Here is a 27,976-nt window from a genome sequence, read left to right as displayed (position 1 = left end):
CAAGAATTTGCTGGTCTTTCAATAAGTCTTTATTTTTTGTTCAGTCAACAACAGCTTGTTCATAAAAAAGATCATTATATATCTCTTGAGGCATTGTTTGTATAAAATTTCTTTGATGCTTGCTGTCAAGAAATGTGTACCGTACAAAAAAAGGAATCCCTTGTGAAACAATTTAAGACCTAAAAATAAAATACTGACATTTGATCATTTTTCAAATAGGTTTACATGCATAGATTTAGCACTCTGAAGGCACATAAATTGTATTGTGTCTTTTTATAAAAATGTAAGCAGCGCACAGTAAAGTTAGACTCAATTTATGCTGCATAAAAAAACCTCTGTACATACTGTGTGTGCAGAAACAATGGGAATATAAAAAATGTATGAATAGCATAATTTAAATTTCAATAATGAATTGATTAAAAAGAAAATCTGCAGATCAAGACCTCAAATACAAAACTAAAGTGAACTTCAAAGGCATTTAGTCTCGCACCATACAGCGTTTAGAGTGCTATTAAAGACCGGTTATACATTTTGTGAAGCACACTTATTTACTTTCTTTCTTATTATCGGGAATAATATGAGAAGATCGATACCATCCATGTTTGTACGGTAAATAAATATATGGAGCCAGCTGCCGGTTAGCTTAGCTTAGCATAAAGTCTGGCAATGTATTGCAATAAAAAAAACAAGATATTGCATGCTAATTAGGGAGCTTCAGTGCTGGTAGGCATATTGTGTTATCTTTATGCAGAGCCAGGCCAGCTGTCCCCTAATGTTTCCAGTTGTTATGCTATGCTATGCTATGCTATGCTAAGCTCAACAGCTGCTAGCTCCAGCTCCATATTAACCATATAGACATGAGAGGGCTATCAATCTCTTATTCAACTCTCGGCAAGGTTGTGTATTTCCCAAAATGTAAAACTATCCCGCTAAGGAAAAATCTACTTCCACTGAACACCAACATCAACGTGATGCAGTTCAGAAGCATCAGTTACAGTATTCAGTTCATAATAAACATCAAAACAAATGGATAATCTTCAACACATTCATTAATGCCATCCAGTGTCTCTAAAACATTGTGGTTTGGGAAAATGGGTTTGATCATAATGTTACACACAAAATAACTACATTTCAAACTAACAATTACATTCTGCACATTATATTCCCTGCGCTTGATCAAGTTCAACATGTATCTAATGCAGCTTCCTCCTGTTAAAATATGGAATGACGGTAAACAGCTTGGGGGAAAAGAAGTCATCCAGTGTTACTCCAGCGCATAAAAGCTTAATATTATATTGCAGCATTGGTCATTCGTTTTCCCTGGGAGTGATAAAGTCTGTGCAACATACTGACTTTTCTTTATGAAAAGCATCTAATCACTGTTTCATTAAGTCTTAAAAAGCACACTGAATCCAAGGATGTGCTGGCCTTATGTACCCAAAATCATTTATCCATTTTTGCACACTAGTACCCTCTTATGACAATATCCCCTCTTACAAAACTCATCCTTGCAGCTAAAAAACAAAACATCCACTAAAACTTGAGAACAAAGGACTGCTTGGAATTATTAGTAACTTGCATCAGAAATAATTATTTTCCGCAGCAAATCTTGCATTCAACCCACGTGGATGGTCCGGCGTCTGTGCCGTACTGTGCGTTTCCACAATGCCAAAAAATTGAAGGTGCACTTTCATCACAGCGATATCAGACAATTAGTGAAACTTTAAAGCCTGTGTGTAGGTGTAGCCTTAGTGGGGGGTGTGATCGTATGTGGAGAACATCGACTTCCGAGTTTTCGGAGGCGGAGGAGGAGGCTTGCTCTCAATTTTCATTGGTAGCGGAGGAATGAACTGAGCGGAAAGGGAGAAGAGAGTTCATGTTAGGACTTCAAATAAAAAAGAATAAAAACAGAATATTTTAACGTTTATGCGCCATTAAATATGCATTAGTAAGGGGGTGCTATTTTCTCCAAGTAGATGTACCTCTGAAGAGAACCCGGGGTTGTCAATCTCGTGCGGGTGTTTCTTCGGAGGCATGGGTGGGGGGGTCCCTGGGGTGTCTATGGTATTGACATCATTGTCACTGAGAAGCGATGAATAACCTACCACAGGAGAGAAGAAAGAAAAGCATTTCAGACCGCATGCATCTGTGAATGTGTGTGTGTGTGTGTGTGTGTGTGTGTGTGTGTGTGTGTGTGTGTGTGTGTGTGTGTGTGTGTGTGTGTGTGTGTGTGTGTGTGTGTGTGACCTGATTAGTGCTACAGACCACACTGTGCTTACACAAAGTTAGTCGGCAAGGTATTCTTCCTTTTCTGTGTGCAAGGCATATTTTTAAGAGAAAATAAAATGATGGCATGCAGTGCACTGTTTGTCAGAGCAGTAGTGTTTTTGCTACATACTGGAGCTGCGTGGTGTGCGAGGTGTTTGTGGAGAGGCCGGTAGCGGGCTGAGAGGGTTAGACAAGCTGAGCTGGGATGAAGCACCATGGAACAAGGAGATGGTAAGCCGTCGGTCCCCTAGTTGTAAACTCTTGGGTCTCTGCTGCTTCTCTGGAGGGGTCTGGAATAAACACAGGAAAGCAAAGATATAGGCTTCCTTTGTGAAATAGTCAAGCATAATGGAGCTACCCACAATTCACAGCTGAGTTACAAAAACTCAATATTAGGTTGATATGGTCTAGTAAACAGCTTATATAATCACCTGAGGGGAAGTGTGTTGTCACGGAAATGAAAATAGCAGAACATATATATATACAAAAATAACACACGGACATGAGGCCTTACCTCATCTGACTGCCTCTCTAGTAGGACCTGGGATTTGCTGACGCTCCATTCCTTCCTGTTCTTTCGACCAATCCTGTTGTCCTCCTCCGAGCGGGACAAAACCGAGGCCCTGCGAGGGCTGGAATGGGACAACAAAGGGCCGCTTGTGAATAATCAGGTGCGGAGAACGAGCTATGCAGAGATATGTAAAATCTTAAAGTCATTTTGATTTGAGCAAAGACAAAAATCAGCGTTTGAAGAAAGCAGTCTCTGTTGTGATGGCAAAACAACAATGACAAGGGTAAAGGTAGACAAAGGTAGCAAGGAGCAAGGAGAGGATGCAGGGGGACTGACTCTTGGGAGGAAATGCTGGAGGGTCCATCTGAGGATGCGGAGCCGCTGGAGAGGCCTGAGGAGGCGTTGGAGACGGTTGAGATAGTAGACATGCGACGGAGGGTGGAGGACAAGATGTAGGGCATCACTGCGGAGCCCACGCGGCTCTTCTTCCTCTCAGCGAGAGAGCAGGGCTGGGACACACAAATGGGATTAAGCATCATCGGAGAATCTTGGCACAGGAGGAGCACAATGACAGGCATAACTCGGGTCGCAGTGGACTGGCTAAAGGAAGATTTATGGTCCTGCGCTAAAACAACGTACACTCTGCTTTGAATGAGAAGCGTTTGATAGGAAGGCAAGAGGGCCAATCGCTTAAGTTGGCACCCTCTTACATTAAATTGAGTTTGCGGCTGGCAACGCACCAAGGTTATGACGCCGTAATGCTTCTCCACTTTCTCCCGAAGGTCTTGGAAGCAAGTAACCAGACGGTTGTGCAAGGGCTTCAGCTGCTCCGTTGTCTTCTCCCCGTGGATGCGAATCCCATCTGCCAAGAGAGGGATCTAGAAGGGAAGACAGGCACTTAAGTATTACAAAACATGTTCTGCTTTGAGGCCAGTGTCAATGACAATGATCGCGGAAGGATTTACCTGCAGGGCGATGAGCTGTTTAAGGACGTCAATGCGCTCGTGATCCTCTGGGTGCTCTTGGATGTAGGTGTCTGTAAAGAACGCCTGCAGAGGATCAAAGCAAGATGAAAATTGGGCAGCTTTTGACACAAACTGTTACAATTCAGCTGCAAGCCACAATGAACAGGTTTCCACAGCATGACAAAGAGGCCACTGCGGCTCCCGTATGAATGAAACTTTGAAGCTCAAAACAGGCTTGAGGCCAGCCAGAACTGCTGTTCAAGAAAACAAGATCTACACATTTTACAGTTGTATGATTTAACGGTTATGAGTGTATTGTGGCAAGGTTTGAAAGCAGTACATTATTTTCCAAATTAATTACTTTAGAGCCAACTGTGCACACAATCTGAACCTGACTTAGCAAACAGCTCAAATCTAACAAATACAGTGCAGAGCAGCAGTAGTCAGACAATGGCACAACCTTTGGGGACTCTGTACTCTTACAGTGTCTGTCTTGTCTGCTTTTATCTGTCTATTTGTGCACGCTGCTGAAAAAAATAAATGAAAATAGTCAAACCTTCTCATAGTTGGAGGAGCCGCCCATGACAGCAGGGTCAACAATGCCGCTGAGCATCATGGACAGTGGGTTGATGGACAACGTGAGATCGCAGGCCTGCTGTTGCACCAGGTTACTTAGCTTTTCATTGGCCATCTCCATTGTCTCTATGGCGTTCGCCAAAGGACTGATCTCCTCCTGCACATCAGGAGTATTACATAAAGTATCATTTAAATGTTTTAACAACAAGAAACAACAAAGTTTGAACATCAAGTTGTCTTCTTACCACTGAGACAGATTTGACTTCAAACCATTTCAGAATCCCTGGGAAGAAGTAGGCTGTAATGTACGTTGTTCTCTCAATCCACATGGTCTGTAGGGCAGAATACATACCAATAAAATATTAAAGGGTGAAATTTGAATGCCTGTATTAATATTCAGAGTGAGGTATGTGAAGAAACAGGATTGTTTATGCTTCTTTTATTATTAATTATGGGTGTGTGCTTACACATATTAGTACTTTGAAGTAAATAAAAAAAATGCTCACTGCAAATTCATTGTCTGGATCCTTTTCACCTTTCCTGAAGGGCCTGGAATACTTGAACTGGTCCACTTCATTGGTTCTGTAATAGCTGCAAAAGAACAGGGAAGGACAGCAGTGATATAGCAGTTTGACCAGAGAACTATAAATCCCAAGATATTCACAGGAAGATAAATCAGCCATCTAAGTGTTTCAGTTACGCACTTTAATATCTGCTCTGGAACCCCCTTGTCTTTAAACTGGTGCGGCACGGTGAGAACAGGCTTGACAGTAAAGCACTGGATGTCTGTGAAGTTCAGCTAAGGACAACACCAGGAATAGTGTGGAGAAGCAGACAAAGCAAAGTTACATTAAATCCGATTACATTTTTGAATCTGTAATTGTCAAACAAGTCTAGTGATATTCTAGCACTCAGTCAGTCAGTCTTTGCTTATTACACAGAGGTGAATAATGCTGACTTGAGCATTCAAACATGCTCACAAGACAATGTTAACATGCTGATATTTAGCAGGTTTAATGTTTCCCAAGTCCAACATTAAATGTAGCATTATAGCATGCTAACATTTCTCTATCAGCAATAAACACAAGGTACAGCTAAAAGCTGATGCTCATTATTCAAAGCATCAGACACATCAAAATATTGATATGATGATGGCACTATATTATTTTTTTATTACAGATAGGTATTTGGGACAGGAATGTGTGTATGACTATCCCAATAGTTGTCGAGATATTGCACGTAAAACACAAAATGTCAACCTCCCTTGAGCTATGCTGCTAACATGGCTTGATTAAAAAAAAGCTTTCTTGTGGTTTATTATATTTATATAAGGATACACTGTCCAGAGGAGTTGCTGATGTCATCCCCAGGGGGCGCTGTGCTGGTCATCCTTGATGCGTTGGGGAACTGAGAGAGCAGCTTCACGCTGAAGTCTTCAAGCCACTCGTACTCCTTGCCTCGGTAGATGAACATCTTGTTCTGTAGCAGAACATTTCAGTGAACACAATACCAACGAAACACAATAATAAGCTAGAATTACAATCAAGCTTATTTCCATAATAAATGAGAGGGACTGTATTAATTCTGACATTTTCTTGTGTCATCAAAAAGCCAATCAGCCTTATCAGCAATATTGCACATGACATTTTTTCTAAAAGCCAGATCATTACATGAGCACAGTGCAAGTCTTTATTTATTGAACTAGGTAATCATTTCCTCACCCTGAGGAAAGAAGGGAATCCAAGGCCATAATATCCAACAGCAAAGTACTCTGGCTGTGGCCGCATTGCATGCATTATGTTTTCATAGAACTGGGCTTGCTTTTTCTGTGGGAGAGGACAAAGAATGGTAAGACTGCAATTCATACACAGTGTGTTGTAAATAGACTGTACAAGGTTACAGAAATAATTCAAAATGAATAGATTACAATAACATCTTCAAAAAAGAAATGTGGTTGCTGTGTTTTTTTCAGTAATTATGAGAAAATATTATTGGAGCACCATCAGAATAACCACTGAGATACTTTCTAAGTAGATTCTTCATAATAAATCAAAACTCTGCAGAATTAGCAGACACAATTTTGCTTTCCCCATGGGTAAACAGGTTAACACATCTTTTCTCAACTGGCTTGTACAAGGCACTCAGCCTTGCACAAGCTGGAACACAATTGTTGTCAACTATTACTCATCAGACTAATCTCAGTAATCTTAATGAGGCATTCAAAATAAAATAATTTAGGTTGTTTTCATTTCAGTGTATACAGCATCCTTTTTCAGAGGTTTTAGGAACATTTTGTTTTTAAGGCTGAATTGCAATTCACGCGTTCTCTTACCAGCAGCTGGCTCAGCTCCATGAAGTCAAACATGTGGCTCTCGTGCATCTTGGCCAACTGCTTGCCCAGCTCAATGGCCTTCTCCCACATCTGAAAAGACATGTGTATCTCTCACTTAAAAGGGCACACAAAACAAAAACAAGCTCACAAGCTAAACTTTGCCATCTGGCTTCCACGGCTGTCCTCTGTAAAAAACCCACCTCCGCGCTTCGAGGGAGTGTGTGAGAGATTTGAATACTAACAAAAACATAGAGCTTAAGGAACTTCCCCACCAGTTTCACAATGCTAACTTATATGGCTAACTTAGGCAATCTGACTTTTTGACACCAGTTCACGTGCGGTGCAGCCCATACTAACCTTGCCCTTGTCCAAATAACATATGATCTCCTGGATGAGCCTCTCTTTCAGCTCCTGTTGGGTCCATACATGCTTCCCATCTCCAGGTATCAGATGAGGTGCGCAGGGTTTGTCAGACCACTGGGGATTTAAATCAACAATCAGGAGAACATTTAGGAGCAGGTAGTTCAAGCAAGGGTTAAACAGCTCAAACATAAAAAAAAAATTGATCTTTAAAAGGTGAAAAAAGACAAGGATGTGTCAAAGACCTCCAGTAATTCAGCATGTAGTAGCAGAGTGTAGGAGGCCTCAGTGTAGTTCTCACAGTCCAGGTGCAAATCTCGCAGCTTGTACAAGTACCTGGTTACAAGAGCACATTAGTGAGACACAGTGAACTTTTTGGCCCGGGGACCAGATGCTCTGTGTCTCCTTCTGACTCACCGGATGTAAATGTCTTCCCTCTTTTTTTCTTTGTAGAAATTCTGCAAGAGAAAAAACATCTTAATTGCATACTCTTGAAAACATTTTCTCTTGAGCAATTTTCAGAACAGCACAGGTAATTGCTTTGTGTACATGCACAAACAGTGATAACCGTTTTGTCAATATAGGCACGGGGCATACCAGCACATTGACAGTGCAGCTCATGCGGTGCTCAGGGCTTTCGTCGTGTGTGATGGTGCGGTACGCCAGGAGATTCTCCAGCAGGCTGCTCAGCAGCAAAGCCAGCTCCTCTCCTGACTGTGACAGGTATCTGTGCCGTCTGCAGTGTTCCAGCAACCTGCACATACAAACAAACTATTTAGCTACACTGTAGCTGTGAAGGGCTATTTCAGGATTATCAGTATTGCAAAGCCTGCCTTTCCTCCTGACAAGCACATTAAAATCAGTTTTCTGCAATTTTTTGCGTCTGTACAATCTGTCCCAGAGAGTTATCTATTGATTAGAGGGTTTGTTACAATTCTAACAGTTGTCTTGTCCTTCTTGCTCTTCAAGGGCTTTTTGAAAAACACAATCACAAATGCCTTTGTTGTACTTTAGAAGCACTCCTATGTGAAACCCCCATCACACAGAAAAGACAGATTTTTACTATGTTTGTTTTACTACTTAAAGGGATAGCTTGATTTGTTTGAAGTGGGGTTGTATGAAGTAGTTTTCCATAGTCAGTGTGTAATCTACAGTAGATGGAGTTTGGAGAAACAGACAGGAGCACAAAAGCAAAGAAAAGTACAGCTGTATCTTACAAAACATTTCTAGGCAGCTAAAGTACATTTTGCTGCTTCCCCATGTCCCCGGCAGTACATTGCTAGTACTACAGTCAGCCTATCCAAACTGGGAGCGTGCTTAACGTAATCTACTGTAGGTGATACACTGCCTACGGATAAGTAAAACCATCTGAAATATCCCTTTAAACAACTTTAAGAGTTTAAAAAAATATTTGGCCTCACGTTTTCTCCAGCAGGACTTTGTACTGCTCATCCCCTCGCCCTCCTTCCACCTCTTGGTCCAATTTTGTTATCAGTTCGTTCTCAAACTGCAAAGATAAGAATGGAATAAAAAAAAAAGGACACATCAAAATACACATAGCATACAGCCTGAGAGCAGCTTCAGTTTAATTTAAACAAAAAACACCAAATTACTGAACTTCTGAGGAAAATGTTTACCTTTTCAAATGTGCGTCCGGGGTTGAAGTTGTGCTCACACTGCATCATATCAAAGAAGATGGGGATGGTGGCTTTCCTAAGTTCTGGCTCCGGCACCAGGGTGACCTCCAGAATGGGCCCGACCATGGCTGGGATGAATTTCATTTTCTGGGGGCCTGAGGGACAACGAAACATTATCACGCAGAAATATCATAGTGTGATTGGAGAAGGCAATAAGCTGCTTTCTCATTTCTCAACAAACAGAGAACGAATCTAATAATGTCGCAAACAAAACAACAACACACTGTGAAACCGGACAATAAAAAATATTGTCTTGTTATTCCCCTTGCATTACTAGCAGCCACTGAATAAACAATGCCACAAACTCTATGGTAATAGCAGCATTATCAGATGGTGCAAAATACTCACCGAGATTGTACCACATATCTCTGATCTTAAACCCAATAGTCTTCCTCATGTCTCCATATCTGTGGCAAATTTAAATCAAAGGACTGTTAAATTAAGTTTTCTCTATTTAAATAATCTTTTTGATGAATTGTAAATGATCTCACTTGTTCAGTATCTTGTTTCGTTTCTCCTGAGAGAAGGACTCCAGCTGCAGTGTCTTGTGGGTGAGGAACGCCACAGTCAAATGAAAGTAGTTATTCCACAGCTGCGAGGGGAGCAGGGTTTTCAAATATTAATACCATAATTACCTTCTCATAACACCGGCTTTTGATTTTGTGTTCAATAAGAAATGTAACCTCAACCCAGGCGGGGGAGGACGAAGACACACCTGGAGTTCAAAATGTGCCTGGTCCAAAAAATACATGTTGAGGACGTCGGAGTACTGGTTGATGGCCCTCAGGAAGACCTGCATCTGCACAAGGTTCATGATCATCCAGTCAGCAGGGAAGACGTCTCCCATGAGGTCCTTAAACATGATGAATGTCTCCATGAGGAAGTCCTGAGGGTAGCACGGGAATAAAATCTTTACTGCAAGTGTATGTACACTGTCGCTCTTATCCAAACTAAGAAAATCCAAAGCAGGGCTGCTACATGTCAGGCATGCATAATGCTTCCGTGGCATAATGGACACCCACTGACATAACCATCGTGTCAGTCCAATCCATTGCATGAAATGTCTATAATCAATATTCCCCTAAGGAGCAGTAAGTGGCCTGGGTGGTTTAATGTCTGTTATTGATGAGATGTTTCAGGACAAGATGTAGCCAACAGGGGAGGAACCAGGACACTTACAATGATATCCTGTCTTGTCTTGAAGGTGCTGATGTAGTGGGCGTAATGCATGTCATCCATTTGCTTCAGGATGGCCGTCATGCAGGCGAGATAGTGGCCCTGCAGCAGAGGAGTCAACTATCACTCACACGATATCACACGTTTCTTGTTGTATTTGTGTACTTGATGTGTTTTGTAACGACACTTAAAAGATTGGTAAACTCATATATTTAGGTTTGGTTGACGTTAATACTGAAATGAATGCTGAGGACGTAGTCGTCAAGGACATATTTCAGCTGTAACACAAAAGTGGTGTCTTACAATGAGAGGGGAGGATCTCTCCATGCTGATGACAGTGCGATTAACCCTGCGGAGGAGCCTCTCCATTATCAGCTGGACGTGACCTCTGGTTGGACCCTGCACAGACAGAACAGCCTCAGTTACAATTATCAACTGAAACACAGCGACACAGACATGCTACAAGGTGTTGTCAATATCAATGGGTCGGTTCACCAAAATTACAAAAATAACTCACATTTTTTGCTTTTTTTGGATTTAAGAAAGTTGTCTTTGAGATTTCACCCTCCACCTCAATACAACGGAGGTGAATGCATTTTCTTTTGTATGGCTCACAGTAAAAATGTATCAGTCTTGTGTCTTCTTCGGATCAATGTTCCAGTTACTATTGACAATCAACTCTGTAAAAGGTTTTCTTCAGTAGAAAGAAGAAACAAACTAAAGCTTAACTATTTTGGAACTATTTTGATAATTGTTTAACTGTTTCAGTGATTTTAAAAGCAGAAATGCCATTCATGCTACCAGCCTCTAAATTGTAAGGACTTTCTGCTTTTCTTTGTCCTGAATTAGTTAGTTTAATAAATATCTTTGTTACTTTGGCCTGCTGGTCAGACAAAAAATGATTTTGGAGATGGATTATCCAGAGTTACTGGGGTATTCTTTGTGGAAAAATATATTGTTGCCATTTTTCAATGCTGTGATCATCACAAACAAAATTCCATTCACCTCCATTGTATTGGGGTGGTAGCAGACATTGCAGACACATATCTCTAAAACTAGGCATATGAAACCAAAAACTACCCGACACCATGACTAGATGGGCCAACTAGTCATCCATTTTAAACCGCTTATCTGGCAGCAGGCTATACAGGGCAGCCCAGATGTTCCTCTCCGTAGCTTCTTCCTCCAGCTCCTCCCTGGGGACAACTTGGTGCTACCATCCCAGATGGGATATGTAATTCCTCCAGCATGCTCTGGGTCTGCCCCGGGGCTTCCTTCCAGTTGGACTGGCCCAGAAAACCTCTGAAGACAGACCCGAATCACCTCAACGGGTCCTTTTTTATGCACAACAGCAGCAGTCTTACTCTGAGGTCCCCACAGAGGTCTGAGCTCTTTACCCCAGTCAGCCGAGGTGAGCTCAGCCACCCTGTGCCGGAAACTAATTTTTGCTGCTTCTCCTCTCAATAACAAATTTCTGTAATTTGTGTGTACCGACCCTTTAATCTAATAAACCCTGTGTGTTTAAAGGTAAATTATGATGCCTTACCACGTCCTTGCGGTCCAAGTTGTCCAACACTGTGCTGAGCAGTTGAGCGCAAGCTTCATGGTCTGGTTTACTGGAGTGGTCGTCCAGCTGCCCACTCAACTGGTCAGTAACAAGTGGCAGAAGCACATCTCGGCAATCTGTCGCAACAGAGCAGAGAAAGACTGTCCTCATTTGATCACACAGCACATTTCCTTTTAATGGAGCTGCTCTGATAAACTTGTATGTAGGTGTGATGCGGAGCACTTTTTTTCCCCCCTTCATCTTGTGTGAAATGTCATTATGTGCTTTTCAAGCCTCGAGGACTCCTACCTGGCTGCCTGAAAAGGTCACTCTCCACCATTTTACACATGCAGCCAAGCTTCTGACGCACAAGCTGAGAGTCAGGAATGCTCTCAATGAACTTCGCTAGGAGAACGCTGTGAAGAGAACGAAAGAAAAGAGCCAAAAAAAACAGCTGTGGCAATTGAATGCTATTCACATTTCACATCTAGTAATTATTGTCACAGAGGACTAATGAGCAGCCCATATGAAAGGTTGATTTTACAGCTGCAAGAATTGAGAATAACGCCTCCTTTACTCAGAGGTAAATATGATAATTTGCACCGAGTCAGGCAATTATAATTTCCTGCTGTGAAAACCCTCTGGAGACTTACCTGAGTTCCACAGGATCAAATACAGTCTGGATGTCATTAATGATGCTGGGGAGGTATTTCAATATTGCTCCCTGAAAAAGCAAAGAATCAGGTCTCATCAGACGGAAGCACAGGGATGTATTTTATTCTCTAGTAAAACAAGCTTTTCACCAGAGCTTTTATTCACCTGAGAAGCTGCCAACAGGGAGCCCACACTTATTTGACAGGTAATTTGAAAAACCTTTCAATAACTTCTCCATAACACATTTTCACAGCTGGACTACTGCAGTTGTTTACAATGCTGAGACTGAAAATTATAAATTAGTGTATTTTTAAAAAAATGTTTCCACAAGGATTTCAGTTGTAAAATACAAAAAACAGCTCCTGGGCACATCAACCCCTCTTCTTCAACTTACTTTTATCTTCACTCCCTCATCCAGCGGTCTGTCCATGAGAGTGTTGAAAGACAGGAAAAGGGTGCGAATGGAGTTGAAGAAAGCGTCCCCATCCTCACTGTTCCCATAGAATCTGAGAATCAAGGCATCAAAGCATCAAAGGAAGTCATCATTATAATGTGAGAGGGAAAAGTGGATTCATTGCGTGGAGCCGTCTCTTATACCTGAGATAGAGGACCCGGGACTGAACAATAAACCTGAACAGGTACTTGAGAGCTTTGAGGGCTGCGTAGAGCCTCTCTGACAGGACGGGCTCCTCGGCGTGGCCCACGTAGTAGTTAAGCACCTTCGTTAGCTTCCTGAGAAAGTAAATGAGTCAGGCGTCAAGGTCGACTGGTAATTTGGGTGTGGGTGGAGAAGAAGAGCAAAAGGCCTACTAAAAATAAACAGTGTGATGAGGGCGGAAGTGATGAAAGGTGGGAAATACAGAACGGAGACTCACATGTAAGCCAAAGTGGCACTGAAGTGCTTGTTGATGTAGGTTTCCAGAACCGGATTGAAGTGTTGGAATTTTATATCGCCAATAAGCGTGATTATAAATACCTGTTATAAACAAGAGGAGGAAACCAAATTAGAGCAAGATCAAAGTTGAAAGAATATACATATACTGAATATCAGTGAAACACAAATACTTTTTACATGTGACCCCTTTAAGATAGCTAGTTTGTATGGCTTGTTGTCAGACCTGTCATTGACACTTCCACATTGCATAATAAAAAATATCACCCACTGACACTATGGCCTGATTTAAAAAAAAAAAAAAAAAAAAAACTAACCAAGGCATCAAACACCAGGGTGTCATAGGTGTCCTTCTCTGAGGTCTCCATCATGATGTTGAACAAGGCATCGAGAGTGTCCTGGAGAAACTGTGCAAAAAACAGAAAGCTGTTACAAAAGTGCCAATAAAAAGGACAGTATACAACATATTTCAAAATATAGCAGCTTATTACATATATTTAGTGCAGTAGAACTTACTTTGACAATCTCCCCTCCCTCGACCTCCATTAGCCTCTGCAGAATCTTGTCCAGATCTTCAGGGTTAGACCGCCAGTTCAACAGGCCGAGTAAATCCACTGGAAAAACATTAACACACCAGAACACAATCAGTAGGAGCAACACATCTTCTGTTACAAATGAGTTAACGAAATTGTGTTAAAAGCCTTAAATGTCAGTATACACCTTATTAAAAATTACACCAATCAACATCAGCAATATATTAGTAATAAAGATCAGATTAATTAATTTCAAGGAAATCTGGGGGGAGGAAATTAAGGTGGCCCCGCATCCCTTTATCTGCTGTATAATCTGTTTCATTCCTTCAAGATGACTTGTGACAGGACATCTTTTAATTATCACAAAGACAGCCTGGAAGATTGGGACAAATATAAAATGCCTCTTTACGGTACCATTCTGAGTGAGTTTAGTGGAGCAGGTGAGCGTGGCGATCTGGAAGCTGTCTTTAGTCACAGGAATCACTCCTGAATGGTGGAACTGTTTCCCTGTTTGCTTCTCCTTCTCCTCCACTTCAGCCCAAGTCGCTGGCAAGGTGATGTAAACCTTTGCATCCTCTGTCTTTTTCACATCAACCTAAGAAATTCATAAAATGGGGAATGAATCATGAAGCCTATTGATCGGTGGGGATCTAATTTCATATTTATTGATTGAGGAGAGATTCGTGCATAATCCATCTACCCACTGTCAGCTATTCAAGACACCCATTTTTGTGTAATTAGATCAAAACAATCTCCTGCGTCTTTAAAGATAGGTGCAGTGAATCAAATGACATGCAAAACCACAACCATGCAACAGTACCTTATAGACGATAAGTTCATGCCTGCCATCTTTTAGCGTGGTCCCATCTCCTCTCATGAGCCGGACGAAGGCCATACCGAAGGGCTTCTCCGATTTGTCCCTAGCTGAAGGATACACAGGAGCGTAAGATAGGAATAGACCCCCTGACAGTCACTGTAGCCGTATTTAACATGGAGGCAGGATTACACGTGGGTGTTTGTCATACAAATAAGACACAGTCACTCACAGTCCTGGGAGGATCGGTGTCGAAACATCACCCTCAGGTGACAGCGGGAGACGTCTTCAATGGGAATTGTCACCTTGCGGGAAGGAGAGAAAAGTCAGGGAAATGAATGTGAATACAGGATTATACACATGGAAGAAATGCTGTCTGATTTGTATGAGTAGCACATCCTGTGTCAATATCTTTCCTAGAAGATTAATTTATTGAAGAACTAATTAAAGAACATGAGATATCATGGTTGAAGCACTGGGCTGCACACATGGGGGTAATTGACAGAAGCTTACCTTCACAGTCTCATTCCAACAAGGCTGCTTCACCTGGTAGTAAATGACAGACTTGTACTCTGTGATGCCATCATAACCGGCCCCGGGAAATATCACTTTCTATAGAAAGAGAAGGAAGGAGATTAGTTTGCATGATAGGAAATAAAGCACTAAATAGTTAATGCAACGTACAGCTTAGGCTGGTGTCATGTTATTAGTTTTTCAGGTATTTAGTTATGAACAAAAGAATAAGACAAGTGAAAATGGTGACCCGATGATGGTGCTAAAGGAAAAATCTGGCAATCCCCAGATTTATCACAAGTCAAAAGGAAACATGAATGTTAGACCTAAAACCATAAATGTCAACCTCATGAAAAAGCCAGAGGAAAAGTCATGGGATCACCAAAGTCTGGAGGATTCATAATCTGGAGACCATGCATGTCAATGTGGCTAGCTAAACAGTACAGCACTCAAAGCAGAATTACAAGAGTTGTTTTTGGATGGTTGCACAGTTATCCACATAAGGCTTAATTAGAAATAAAGGAAGGTGATATGATGTGTTCACTGGTTTATTTTACCTCCATGGAATTGCCTTCATCATCATGCACGCTCAGTATGACCTCTACATTTTTCGGGGTCTTCTTTTTACCACGGTCAAACTCTCCCTGCAGCAATGTTACGTAAATATCATTCCTCACGATTCCTGGAGAAAGGACAACAGATGATCAGGCGGATGTGCTGAGAATTCATAAAAACCTTGCCATGGCTTTGTAAGCAATTAAAATGAACACGGCCACGGTGTATTTAGAGCAATGCCCAGCAACAAGGACTTAAATCCACCTGGGAGGATGATTTCCGGAAAGCCCATTTTCCTCACGATAGCAGTGCTGCGGTCGACAAAGTGGGGGTAGTCCTTCCTGACTTGGGCAAGGTCCCCTGGGAGGAGCTTCAGGGTCACAAACAAGCCTGCCAGCAAACATGTAAAGAAATTCAATGAGGCAGACAGTGAAAGGACCCACCCTGTAGACCTCTCACACATCATTTATTTCCCTCAAAACAGAAAGGTCAATTTAGAGCGACCCTCTGATATCACAGGGGAACACACTGTCTGTGAGCACTCCATTTTACCCTGGCCTTTGTGATTGACCTCCCGCGTCGCAATGACTTTGTTGAAGACAGCAGTGAGCGGCTCGTTCTCTCCTATGACTCGAGACGGGATGAGCGGAGACATGATGAGCTGCCTCTGACGGATGTAGGTTTCCATAGCTATCCTGAGAGAAAAAGCATCGGGACGAATAGAAGAATTTAGCTGCTGTCGTGTCTGACAAGTGACAAACAAATGGACTGAGGAGCCGCAAAGGCAATGTGAGGATTTCTGGATCTCCACCGCTGTCCCTCCGCACACAACACATATTTCAAGTGACGACCATAGTGCAAGGTAACACAGTTACCAAGTACATCTACTTCTGTGTGTATTTTGAAATATACCACTAAATTAGCAGTTAAATTAAGCGCCATGTTATCACAGTTTTTCTTTCAGTTACAGGGTACAGTAGACAACATGTCCATCCTCAATTTTGGTGCGACTTATCAAATATTCAAAATTATTTCAAAAGGTGCAACTTAAACAACTAAATACTATATGCGGTGAAACTGAGTTTTATCTACCACAGTTACTGAAAGTGGACAAGAGAATCATTATAAAGGGACAATATGTCACTCGGACATAAGGGGATATGTCTCAGTATACTGTAGTGGTTTGGTCAGAAGAGAAGTGGACACAATAGTCATTTAAATGCTGTGGCCAGGCAGGAGCATTAGTTCCTGATCGGCATTAACCTGTTGTATTGATATATCCTCTTTGCTGTACAATAATATTATGCATGTTATTATATTTTACAAAACTGTTACTGTAAGGAGGTTTTATGTGAACAGAGGTTTACACTGTCAATATTGGATTGAAACTGGCATTTGATTTGAGTCTTGAATACCCTTCAGTTGGCTGTGGTGGATATTGAGCCTCTCTATTTAACTCACTTTTTGTAAGTCTAAAATACAGAAACAAAATGTCAAGGACACAGTTCCTTAGACAATTGACAGGTTATGCAATGATAAAGGGAAGAGACATGTCATATGCTTTGACAGCCTTTCGGAAATTACAAATGAAGTGTTGCACTGCACTGTATAGATTGGTGTGGTAGCGGTGTTGAGAAATTCTGTCATATAAAGTGTTCTGTTGTTCTTTCTATCTTAGAATTATACAACCTTTCCATTTGTCATTGGAAAATGATTTGCTGTAGCATGACATTCTTGTTATTCATTTGTAATCATCCAGTACATGATTATCAGTGGCAAATAAGTCAATCAGTGCTAATGAAATATTAATTAATTTGTCAAGGCTGAAGAGCTTAACAGGTTGTTCTGTGGTACAATTTGTCTTTTAGAGGGAACACACTTTGAGAATGAGCTTTTATTGAAGAGAAATGTATGTCTGGCAAACGTCTAGTCACTTTTACTCAGAAAACATAAAATATGTGGAATCAGAATCTATGCTTTAGTCTGAATTAGTTAGATATAAAATGGCAAAGGCCTCTGTATATCAGGTTAGAAAAATGTCATAAAAATGTATGAGCCCTGATAACTATTCACTCCTTCAAAAAACGTTTTGGTCTCAAGAAGACGGAGTGAACTGTGACACAGTGAGAAGAGACAAATAGAGGTAAAACGTCGGGAAATTTGGTTTGGATGTCAAGAATCAGTCAAGATATTTTTGTGGCTCTCCGATCTAGGAACCCCACCACCCCCACCCCTATTGTGAAGGTGCTATGAAAATATGGCCTTGAAGTCTTTCTTTGAGAAGAGCAGAAAAGTTTATTTTTCATATTTGTCCTTGAAAAGTTGAATTGCATCCTTGAAAAAAGATGTAACACAGTAAGCAAATATAACTCGTCTTGTTGCTGTTTTTTTTTCCATTATTGTTGTGTGACATTAGAAAACAAGGTTGGGTCGGTTAACGGTATAAGAAGTGTGAAAACGTCAAAAAAGACTCACTGCTGAAAGGGGATGAAATGCTGTTTGTCCTCATCGTCTGTTTTGCCATGGGCGATATCTGTAACGTCCATCACTGCAATGACAAAAGAACATCAGAGTAAGGCGGCAGACTGTTGTCAAAGATAAGCTAATTCACCAGATGCAGTGCTGTCTCACCTGTTGCCTGGCTAAGCAGTCGACCAGCATAGTAAAACAGATTGAGGGTTCTTGATCTCCAGCTTGCAAATGTTTCTGAACTGTTTATTCCACCCAGCTCCCTTTCCGAAAGTGTTTTACTTTTTTTATTTTTTCCTGGCTAAGAGAAATGGGACTCCTGAGTGAAGCGTTTCTTTTTAACTCTGGTTTCAGTCCATTTGCTGGAACACCAGAGGAAACCATTCCTCATCAAATCCGCTAATGATCTGGCCAAAAACAAAAAGACGGGAGCTAAACCAATTTCCACGACTCCTTTGCCAAGGCGGAGTAGAGGCATTTTTCTAGGTCAGGAATCAGGTGCTCCCATTTCATTCAGCACATGGATCCTTCATTTTTACACCTCCACAGAACTATTCATGCAACTATAGCACCAGAAAGGAGTGGCGTTCATCATGTTGTGTTGACTTTTGTATTGCGAAAACAAATATTAGGACATTTGAAAAGCAGCTCACCAGCCACACCAAATGGCCTCCTCAGTCCTCCAGTGTGTTTCTTGCCCTCTTTGAGCTCCATGCTGCCCACTCTGATGATCTGACACACCAGGAAGAGTCGCTGCCTCATCAAGTCGCTGCTGCTCAGGTCCTGGACGCAAAGGACAACCATAAAGATGATTTATTATGACATATTAAGTGATAAGGTGCATTACATTTAAAAGCCAGTGGACGGTAAGTATCACTAGCCTATGTGCATTCATATGGCCAGAGTTGAAGACCAGATGGCAAATATTACAGGATGAAATCATGCAATAAACCCTTAAACATATCACTCTCCAGCATCTTTATGTGTTTATTTATCAGGATGTCTTGACTTGTGTACTTTGAAGAGGTTAATATAATGATTAAATTTCATCTCTCTGCATTGATGAATGTTGTTTTACACACTCTGAACCACTATTCCTCGTAGCACACGTGCAGATTAACACAATAACGTGTTTGGATGGAACTACTGAATGTGTCACCAACAAAAACAGCAGCAACATAATGGAGGCAAATGTTTTCAAATTTTCAAAAGATGTGCCGTGAGTATGAGCCATTCAGTGAAACTTTCAGCAAATTAAAAACGATCCAGGAGCAAATTGTCTTCTTTGTTACAGATTCCAGGCAGCGCTTGGATTGTTCAAATCCAAAGCAGGGGGGAACACAGTCAGTGGGTTGGGATTCAGTTACCGTGAATAGAGCTGGCAGGTTGTTGAGTTTTTCAATTTCTTTAGGCATCCCCATACTGTCCCAGCGCACTAGGAAGTTCTCACTGCATGAATTTAAATAAGAATCACAGTTAGAAATCACATTATCTAAAGGCATCAGGAGAAATAGAAAAATAGAAAATAACTAATGTAAAAACTTTGCATTATTTTATCTTTCTTACCAAATTAAACCAAAAGTGTCAAGAACATTCAAAGCTGAGTGCATATGTTGAATAGCAATTATGTGAGAATCCATTCATCTATAGACCTTTTCTCAAAGCAGACAGGTAATGGCAGAACCGCTTGGCAAACTGTCATTGCTATATATAATACAGCCATCATCTGTAATGTTCCTGCGTGAAAAGTCAGAGTCTGCTGCGATTGAAAGCCTTCTGTCTTTATACTTTGCCCTTTGCAGAGGGGTCAAAGGTCAGGGCCATCCCTAAGGAGCAGTGTTTTAAACCAAACTTAACGTTCAGAAACATATATCTCCTTTCAGCCTCTCTGACCCTGACTAGTTTGAAATTCCCATAAACCAGCTTGAAAATGAAGGAAACCTTAAATGATTGCATGATTGCAAGAATAGCCGGATTATTATCTGAACCTGATTGGCTGGCCCATGCTATGCTAGAATTTGGCAGTCTGCATTCGAGGGGCGGGACTTGGCAAATGGTCAATTTCGGAATTAGCAGAAAAAAGTGAGGAGCAAACCTGATGAATTCCGACTGGTCGGGGTCATACAGAGACATGAGCAGCTCAGCATCTTCTCCGATGTTGCATACAAAGTTCTTCAGGTTCATGAGTAGACTGTAGGTGTGTACCGTACTGAACAGGGTCTGACGCCTCGTTTCCAGGTTTTGTAGCCGCGTCTGCAGAAAAGCAAGGTCCCAGGCAGAGCATGGACACAGATATTACTTTAAAATGATCCGTTACTTTGGGGAATAATGGTAACTGTTAGTATGAATAGATCAAAATCATGCCTTCTCTTCTTGTATCCTGTCATCAACACTGCGTGAGGCGGTCTCATGTGCCCGGAACAGACTGACCGTACTGGTCCAGTCTGGATCCAGTGTGTTTCCTGCTTCATCTCGCACCACCAGGTCCAATCCCAGAATCCTGAGCAGCACAGAGGATTAAACAGTGTCAACTGAGTTTACAGACACAATCTAAAAGCAAATAAAACTTTACAGTGGAGTCTGCGTCACAAGGCAGTTTACTGCAGTACAAGAAGGCAGCAGGATTCGTACCGGTTCCCGTAATCAATCTTTGCTGTGACTTTCTTTCTGAGCTCGACAAGGTCATCCTTAGGCAGCGTTCCCGACACTATCTGAGATCGATATTCGATGAGGCTGTAGGCCATCTGCTGAACACCCCTGAACAGGGTTGTCTTGTTCCCCTGTCAGATAAAGATGTACACACTTATATACCCTTCAGAGGTGTGGAACAAACAAAAATGCATCAAAGCAATGTGAATAAGAGTAGGATGGTGTGTGCAAGAAACCGAGGTGATAGGAGAGAGGCAATCTACACATACCACGTAGAGCTTCTGCCATATCTGTGCCCATTCCCTCAGAGTAGCACCGAGCTCCTGCACCAGGGGCAAGTCCGCTGGAATAATTATTTCCTGTTGGCTACCAGCCACAAGGAGAGAACAATAAGATACTGGAAAAGTGGCTCATCACTCACAAATCATGTCACATAATTTGGACAGACTCAAGTGCATTTGTAATACATGATAAATAGTTGGATGGTTTCCCTACAGGGCCAAAAAATGCATTACTGAATCTTCACTTATGGTAATTACAAGTGCACTGCTATGTTATTGGCAAATGACAAGGCGGGGCGGCAAACCAAAAGCAAAGTAGATTATCATCGTGAGGATATGTTTACTGATATGTGAGCTCACCCTGTTCCCTCAACCGTAGCCTGCTTTAAGTGGATGTAGGAAGATGGGAAAATGCCCTGAGGAAACAATGAGGCAAAATCAGTAAAAAAAAAATAGATAAAGACTATTGGTTATAGGATAATAGAGTGATAATGATGAATTTACCTTCTGGGATTTCTTGCGTAGCCTGTAGCCCCTATACCAGCCTGAGGAAATATTAATGATCAGAGAAACGTGTTACGGTGAGAGAGAGGCAAGGGACGAGACAGGAGTGATGACAGTCCATCCTGTCAGGAGGACAATGCTGCGGACTAATTTACATTATTATGCATAGAATATCGAGCGCACAGTTAGTTCAACATTTCATTTAAGTTCCTGTGGCAGCTTGCTTTAGAGAAGTAAAAGAGGGATGTGTCGGGGCCTGTTGTGTGTTCAGGCTCGCTCACCTTCCAATTTCTCAAGTATGTGCACCGTGTCCCCGACCTGAAGACACAGCTCCTGCTCCCTGCTCGGCTCATAGTTGTAGATTGCTGAAGGACAAAGTAGGACTGTCTCATTATGAGAAAAAAAAAAACACTAAACATTCAATAAATACTGTTGACAAAGAAAACACTTAGGCAGACAGTTTGACTGATGAGTTTGTTCCTACTCAAGGTCCAGTGGATTAAGAAAAAACCCAAATCCCTTTTCAATCACTCACTGCGCAAATCTGTTTTTTAAAAAAGCCTTCTGGATCAGAGGTTTGCAGTTTCTCCCAGGAAAAAAAAACCAATTCCCCCTTCTTGTAGCAGAACTTCGACTCTTAAGCAAAGAGGATCTTGATCTTTGATTTATTCCTCATCTTACTGGTGTTTGAAACAGCAGGCTTAATGCTTGTGCAGCCAGCCTTTGTGACTTAAACCTTTAAAGCATTTTGACGATTCTTAATTGAAACAGATGCCCTTAGGCTTTGTTTGAAGTTCCAGTTAATGATTGTACTGGAGCAGGTAGATTCAGAGTGTTGAAAAAACCAACAAAGAGGAGCAGAGCTCAAAAGGCGATGGCATCACTTCCTCTATAATTCTGATATCATCATACCACTGCGGCCTTTGGTCAATAGTTACAATTTGCAGGTTGTGTCTGTGCCAACTGGCCCTTCCCTTCACTCACTTTATTAACCCAACAGCTTTCCGGGAGCCGTCTCCTGTCTTTCCTTTTTTAACTCTCTTACCAGGACACACATGGGAGGGATCACACAAGAAAAAGTCTGCGAATGCACACAGAAACACACACATGCGTTCACACCCACCCGTATGCACACACGCACACACACACACACACACACACACACACACACACACACACACACACACACACACACACACACACACACACACACACACACACACACACACACACACACACACACACACACACACACACACACACACACACACAAAACTAGACAGGAGTTGCAAAAGAGAAACCTTGGCAAACAATAGTGTAGCAAAGGTCTTTGCCATGACTTGAGGGAGCCACAATAGCAAGCAGCCACTCTCGTAGTCAGTTATACTATGAGCCGAGCTCTGCCCTGACTTGCATGGTGATAATGCTTGTTGCTGGAGGCTATATTTCACAGCACGCTTCAACTGGCTGGGCTTATCGCACCTCAGTCTGAATACCAAAACTTGACAAAACATTCAATGTGGCTACCCTTCTCTCTCCGTGACATCCTCCTCACGGACAGATTTTTTTCCAGCTTTCCATAATAATCATTTGCCCGCGCCGAAATCTCTCAACAGGGAATCCTGAATTTTTAGGTTAAGACTGCATTTGTGTAACAAGCCCATGGAGCTCTGAAAATACAAAGTTAGACCCATGCGGGCTGTGTGAGGATATCACCTGCACAGGTTCACATGAAGGACGCCTTTCTAAGAGAGCCCTCATCCGGACTTCAAAAAAAGGAAAACAAACTATATGGGATCAGAAGAAATACCAAAGACACTTTTCTTACACACACACATAAAAACTGACACACGCTGTGAATTCTCTTGAAAAGAGTATTTGTTTTCACCAAGAAATTATTTGTGAAAGCCGGAAGAATATTGAATGAAATGTGCACTGGAAAAATGACATCTTCCTCTCGTCATGCCGAGAGTGACAATGGTCCATTCACCCACTTGACACAGTGTCTAAACCAAAAGCAACAGTCTGGGATGGCAGCACAGCTCATCTGTACAACTCTGAGACACACTATCTTCCTTTTAAATGCTCAGCCTGAAGCCGCTGTAGTAAATTCCGATAAAGCCTCAGTCTGTGTGGGTTCAAGTTAATGTGCATACTAATGTTGAAGCAAAGTCAGCCTGATTCACTCTAAATGATTTATCATAGAAGTGGATTAGCCAACAATTAAAGAACACCACGGCTGAACAGTTCGAGCAGCTGCTGGCAGCTCATCAAAGTTAACGTGTTTCAATGAGAATCCATTGTTCTCATCACTGACTGGATGTGAAAGCAAAACATAAAGTTATGGTCATGGTAACACACACAATAACACAATATGATACAATTAGAGCCTAGCAACCGATCTTCAAACGTATAGATTGATTCTGATTGAATGAAAAACCTTAAATCATAAAAGAAATTAAATCATAGAGAAATGTGGCAGAGACATATATGATGCTAGAAAAACGGTCTCTGATTTAAAAAAAAAAAAAGAATAATTTTACCTGTACAGTACAGCTTGTAAGCAAAACATTTTACCTGCTAAACAGGAAAATCCTCACAACAAAATCTGGTAGAATTTTAGCGTCAAATCAATGAAAGGCAAGGGTATAACATAAAAAACGATATTTGTTATGAATTCCTAATTGTCTTTAGGAAGCTACCATTCAGTGATTATCATATATATCAAGTAAAACTGGTCATGAGGAAAAAGCAAGTCTATAAAACTTTACTTTTGGGCCAGTTCCCCCCCAGGCAGGCCATTTCCAAACATAAAGACTTCAGTAGAAAATCCTTTTGCCTCCCGTCTGCTGTCTAGACAGCCAGAGACGATCTGTAGCTCTTAAAAGTGTGCTCCAGCTAATAAGTCCTTATAGGTTATCCATAAATCTGAAAGCCAATTCTAAGGTTCAAAGCTAATAGTGAAAAGGGGATAGAAACAGACCATCATCTTTTGAACCTGCTTTAAAACCCTGCTACAAAGAAAATTACAAGTGCCTTATCTGAAGGAGAAAAGCAAAAGTCTTTCTCCAGATTCCTAAAGAACTACTCTGAAATGATGTGTCCAAGTTTAAAAAGTCATCACTGACCATCCAACCATCTGGTCAGTCCATCAAAACTGAGAACAAGGTCAACACTTTTCTTACTGCCAGAAATCAGATATGACATCGCAAGATGAACAAACAGGGATGTTTTGATTGCGATCTACGGAGGCAGCAAATCTCAACAGCTTTAGATTTGTTGTGGTAATAAGACGCCCACATAGCACGAAACACCTGCAGAGCAAACATCGTGAAGCTCTTGATCATTTTAAGGAAACATATTTGTTATTTATTGCATAACACAACATAGTGGAAGTTGTGGCTGAGTATTTGAAACCCCTTTTCACAGAACCACAGTGAGTGCATGCACAAGTCAGTCGTTATTGCTTCAGCAGCTTGAATGGCAGTTCCCTAAAGAGAACTCAAGGTAATTATAGAAGGTAGTAGTGCTGCTTGTGTCATTATAATCATTATGAGAACATTATTGTACAACATAAGAACACAACATGTAAACTCTACAGGTTTGCTGCAATGGATCAGATGTGGTCAATATAACCAATTAAATATTTAAGTCCCCCTCCACTCAAAAATGTGTTTTGCTTATTGGATGGTTGTGCTTTACTGTGCAGAGTTTGGCAATCAGTTGAAAAAGTGACACATTCAAGCATGATTTAGGACATCACAACTTGTTTGGAAGCCAATCATGGCGCAATATATAACTTGGACGTGGACACCTGATGCCTCCAGTGCACATGAACTGAGAGTCTGCTTGTCAGTGACATAGGAGACATCTTGCATCCAATTATTTCACTTTTAAAATGAAACATATCATATGAAACATAAGATATGGACTTGTCAACAATGGAGGATTTTTTTTCTTTTCCTTTAGACTAGTTTATTGATTTTTTGGGTGGAATAACCCAGACAAATATTGTTATACAAATTAAGCATTTTAACATACTGTATATTCAATTTAAAATGACTCTTAATGTAGCACTCCACCAATTTACCACTGTACTACTATAACATTTCCATCTCATGATGCACAGGTTTATTAAAAAAAACAAAGGATCAAAATCAATGCAGCAGAACCAGAGATATCGTCTTTTCAATCCACGTATTCATCTTCCTTGTCAAAACCGAGTGCCTACATTACCCACAATGCAATGGGAGATCTGGGTGTGTAGTTCTAGTAGCAGATAATGTAGCCTCAAGCAGCTAAATTCAAGCAGAGCTCATGCTTCAAAGAGAAGAGGACTACAGAGGTCTGCTAACCACACCTCTCTCTAAATCCCTAGATTTGTTTTCATTTTCAAATTTGTAGTCGACAGCGGCAGACTTCAGTAACCTTCAGTGACTCCCTGTAGAGACCCAAAAGGCTTCAAACTAGTTTCGCATATGCAGTGTACCTCAACAGGGTTCTACACCACCTGTTAACAGACTTGATGTTTAAAATCAGTGGACTTATGCTTTAACTTCCTATATTACTGTTATTCGACTATGGCATCAGTTCACCACAAATGTGTAATGTGGTTCCTGTACACTATAACTAAAAACAGCCTGCTCCATCTGGTGTTTTGTTCATGTACACATTTACATGACCGCTCTTAAAGGAGACCTTGCCCTGAAATCCAATGAAGCCATGGGATATCATTATGGATGCAAATAATGTAAAAATAGAGTTAATTAAACTAAACAAGTTTTTCGCCCTGCTGGTTTCAACTACTCATTTGAGACTCTAGTGCAGTGCTTCTCTTAAGGATTTTAAAATTAGGATGCTATCTATGATGGTGTCACAAATTCACCATTAAAGATTGTGTTGATATCTTAAGCCCCATTTTATCCACATTCCCCTATTAGCTAGTAAGATATAATTGATATTATCAGAAACCCGCGACTCATCTTTCATCTCAAAATGTATTTGCCTGTATTTGGGCACAGCCTTGGTTGACTAATCGGATTAACAATGTAAGACCTTGTACAGGGTCCGATGGCATTTTAAGGATTAAAGTGTTAGTGACTCCTGCCCCGTGTCTGAGGCGAATGGCAGCAGAATGGCACAGTGTACACAATCACACAGAGCAACACTTTTTGAACGCCATAGTGGGATCTAAAAAGATTAACACCAAAAAAAAAAAAAAATCCTCAACGTCAGCTACTATAACAAGGTCACAACCAAGCGGGTAGTGTTTATGCAGCACAGCAATCCATACCCACCTGCACTTGTGGCTTAAGAATGTTTAGGTCACCACAGAGCGCACAACACGTTCTTTAAAGATAAAGTCGTGAGAGGATTCAGGTTAGAGCAAGGCATTTTTTTTTTGTCCTGGGCGCTGATTCACACATACTCCAGAAAGACTAACATACAATAGGCGCATTCACCATCCACACATGAAGGGTTTTCCTCTTGTCTAATGCATCTGCTGCAGACCAGGAACCACTGTCTGTAAAAGAGTCTGTAGCACAGATTTAACGGTGAGTCAGCGCCAATGACCAGCCAACCTGTGCCGAAGATTCAGTCATTACAGTGAACCTGAAAGGAATTTCTCATGGAGCCTACAAGTTGCACGGATTTGCCCTGAGGGCGTGGAAGCCTACCTGATAGCATGAACATGCATGCACAGTAAGACCACAAACACACACACACACACACACACACACATATAAATAAGACAGGGCCACACCTTGTTGCAACCATTTCGTGAAGTTTAAAGGAACACAAAAAGTGCGTAATAGCCTCGAAACACATACAGTTAAGGGTAAGTGTGTGTAAGTGTAACTAAGCGACACTGACAATTCCTGTGTAAATGCTGCTCTCTTATCTGACATGCATACAGTACAGACACAGCAGTGGCTCCCATGTGGGGCCCTACAGGAGTACTTGGGGGGGTTTCAGGGGACCTGCCAGCAGCAAAAAAAAAAAAAAAAAAAAAAAAAGAGGATTCATTTAAGATCACTGCAACTTCCACAAGTCAGCTCAGCAAGGTTTTAAGCACAAGAATGACTGGTATGCTCATTGAACTCTTGGCTCTTTTCCATTTTTTTCCTCACCACCTATTATGGACAGTTATACAAGTTATTTCTTACTACACAGCAACCAAATATCTAGAGTCCACCAGGGACAGCAAGGAAGGTAAACATCCGAGTTCTCTGTAATAATAATAATAATAATACAAAAAGTTTGTGAAACCCAGGGTGGGCTTCATTTTCTATGCCCTCTGTGCATCAACAACAACAAAAGTCTCCCAAAACTTTTGTCTCACAACTTCAGAGTGTCCTCTCCCCTGAAAGTTAACTTTAGTTGGGAGTTCACTCTGACGAGCCTCCCACTAACAAACACACACACACACACACACACACACACACACACACAGAGACGGAGCTTATATTTGAGAACTTACCGACTCCGTACTTCTCTTTTTTAGTTGGGATCCAGCGGGTCATTTTTTTTTTTTTTTTTAGGGGGTAGGAAGATGGATGTAAAAGCTGAATAAATAAATAACTATATACAAATGCCAAACGAGGACGGGCGGTGCACTCCTGCTCGTCTCGAGAACTACAGTTCCGCCATCATGACTTGTAAACGGGGAGGGGAGAGGAG

At 41.4% G+C, this 27,976-nt stretch overlaps 2 protein-coding genes across 6 annotated transcripts in view; one reads left to right on the top strand and one right to left on the bottom strand.

Annotated features, from left to right (window-relative positions):
* Positions 1–15: 15 nt before the first annotated feature.
* dock5 (dedicator of cytokinesis 5) lies at positions 16–27,953 on the bottom strand. Its single transcript, XM_054611181.1, has 51 exons — positions 27,777–27,953; positions 21,577–21,660; positions 21,296–21,336; positions 21,152–21,207; positions 20,780–20,876; positions 20,493–20,641; positions 20,226–20,361; positions 19,957–20,114; positions 19,229–19,310; positions 18,515–18,644; positions 17,868–17,940; positions 15,945–16,087; positions 15,657–15,782; positions 15,395–15,519; positions 14,838–14,936; positions 14,557–14,629; positions 14,331–14,434; positions 13,925–14,105; positions 13,494–13,591; positions 13,295–13,384; positions 12,961–13,061; positions 12,683–12,817; positions 12,480–12,591; positions 12,085–12,155; positions 11,741–11,847; positions 11,432–11,568; positions 10,189–10,284; positions 9,889–9,987; positions 9,425–9,595; positions 9,201–9,301; positions 9,058–9,116; positions 8,650–8,804; positions 8,434–8,519; positions 7,610–7,766; positions 7,430–7,470; positions 7,258–7,348; positions 7,010–7,129; positions 6,653–6,742; positions 6,042–6,146; positions 5,658–5,799; positions 5,025–5,106; positions 4,827–4,911; positions 4,566–4,652; positions 4,301–4,477; positions 3,745–3,828; positions 3,520–3,657; positions 3,116–3,288; positions 2,783–2,900; positions 2,399–2,558; positions 1,983–2,101; positions 16–1,850 (listed from the first exon to the last, which is right to left on the bottom strand). Exons 1-51 carry the CDS (start codon positions 27,817–27,819, stop codon positions 1,749–1,751), a joined length of 5,589 nt encoding a protein of 1,862 aa, XP_054467156.1. The 5' UTR covers positions 27,820–27,953; the 3' UTR covers positions 16–1,748.
* The window catches only part of cabin1 (calcineurin binding protein 1), a 46,694-nt gene continuing 45,694 nt past the window's right edge, over positions 26,977–27,976 (top strand). For all 5 annotated transcript variants that reach the window (XM_054611180.1, XM_054611179.1, XM_054611178.1 and 2 more), the window contains exon 1: positions 26,977–26,998. In XM_054611180.1, coding sequence (XP_054467155.1) covers positions 26,982–26,998 — 17 coding nt within the window. In that variant the 5' untranslated portion in view covers positions 26,977–26,981. The remainder of the gene's footprint in view (positions 26,999–27,976) is intronic.

The sequence above is a fragment of the Anoplopoma fimbria genome, chromosome 13 (genome assembly GCF_027596085.1).
Source record: "Anoplopoma fimbria isolate UVic2021 breed Golden Eagle Sablefish chromosome 13, Afim_UVic_2022, whole genome shotgun sequence".
In the NCBI taxonomy this organism is placed as follows: Eukaryota; Metazoa; Chordata; class Actinopteri; order Perciformes; family Anoplopomatidae; genus Anoplopoma; species Anoplopoma fimbria.
The sequence above is the reverse complement of the archived record's forward strand: the minus strand, read 5'-3'. Positions and strand labels throughout refer to the sequence as shown.

Coding starts and splice junctions, on each gene's coding strand:
- dock5 (XM_054611181.1), bottom strand. CDS start 27,819: ATGACCCGCTGGATCCCAACTAAAAAAGAGAAGTACGGAGTCG. Junction 13,385..13,493: donor AGGGAGGGGAGATTGTCAAA/GTAAGTTCTACT, acceptor TTTTTTGCACAG/TTTCTCCAGGACACTCTCGA. Junction 2,102..2,398: donor TCGCACACCACGCAGCTCCA/GTATGTAGCAAA, acceptor CTCCTGTGGTAG/GTTATTCATCGCTTCTCAGT.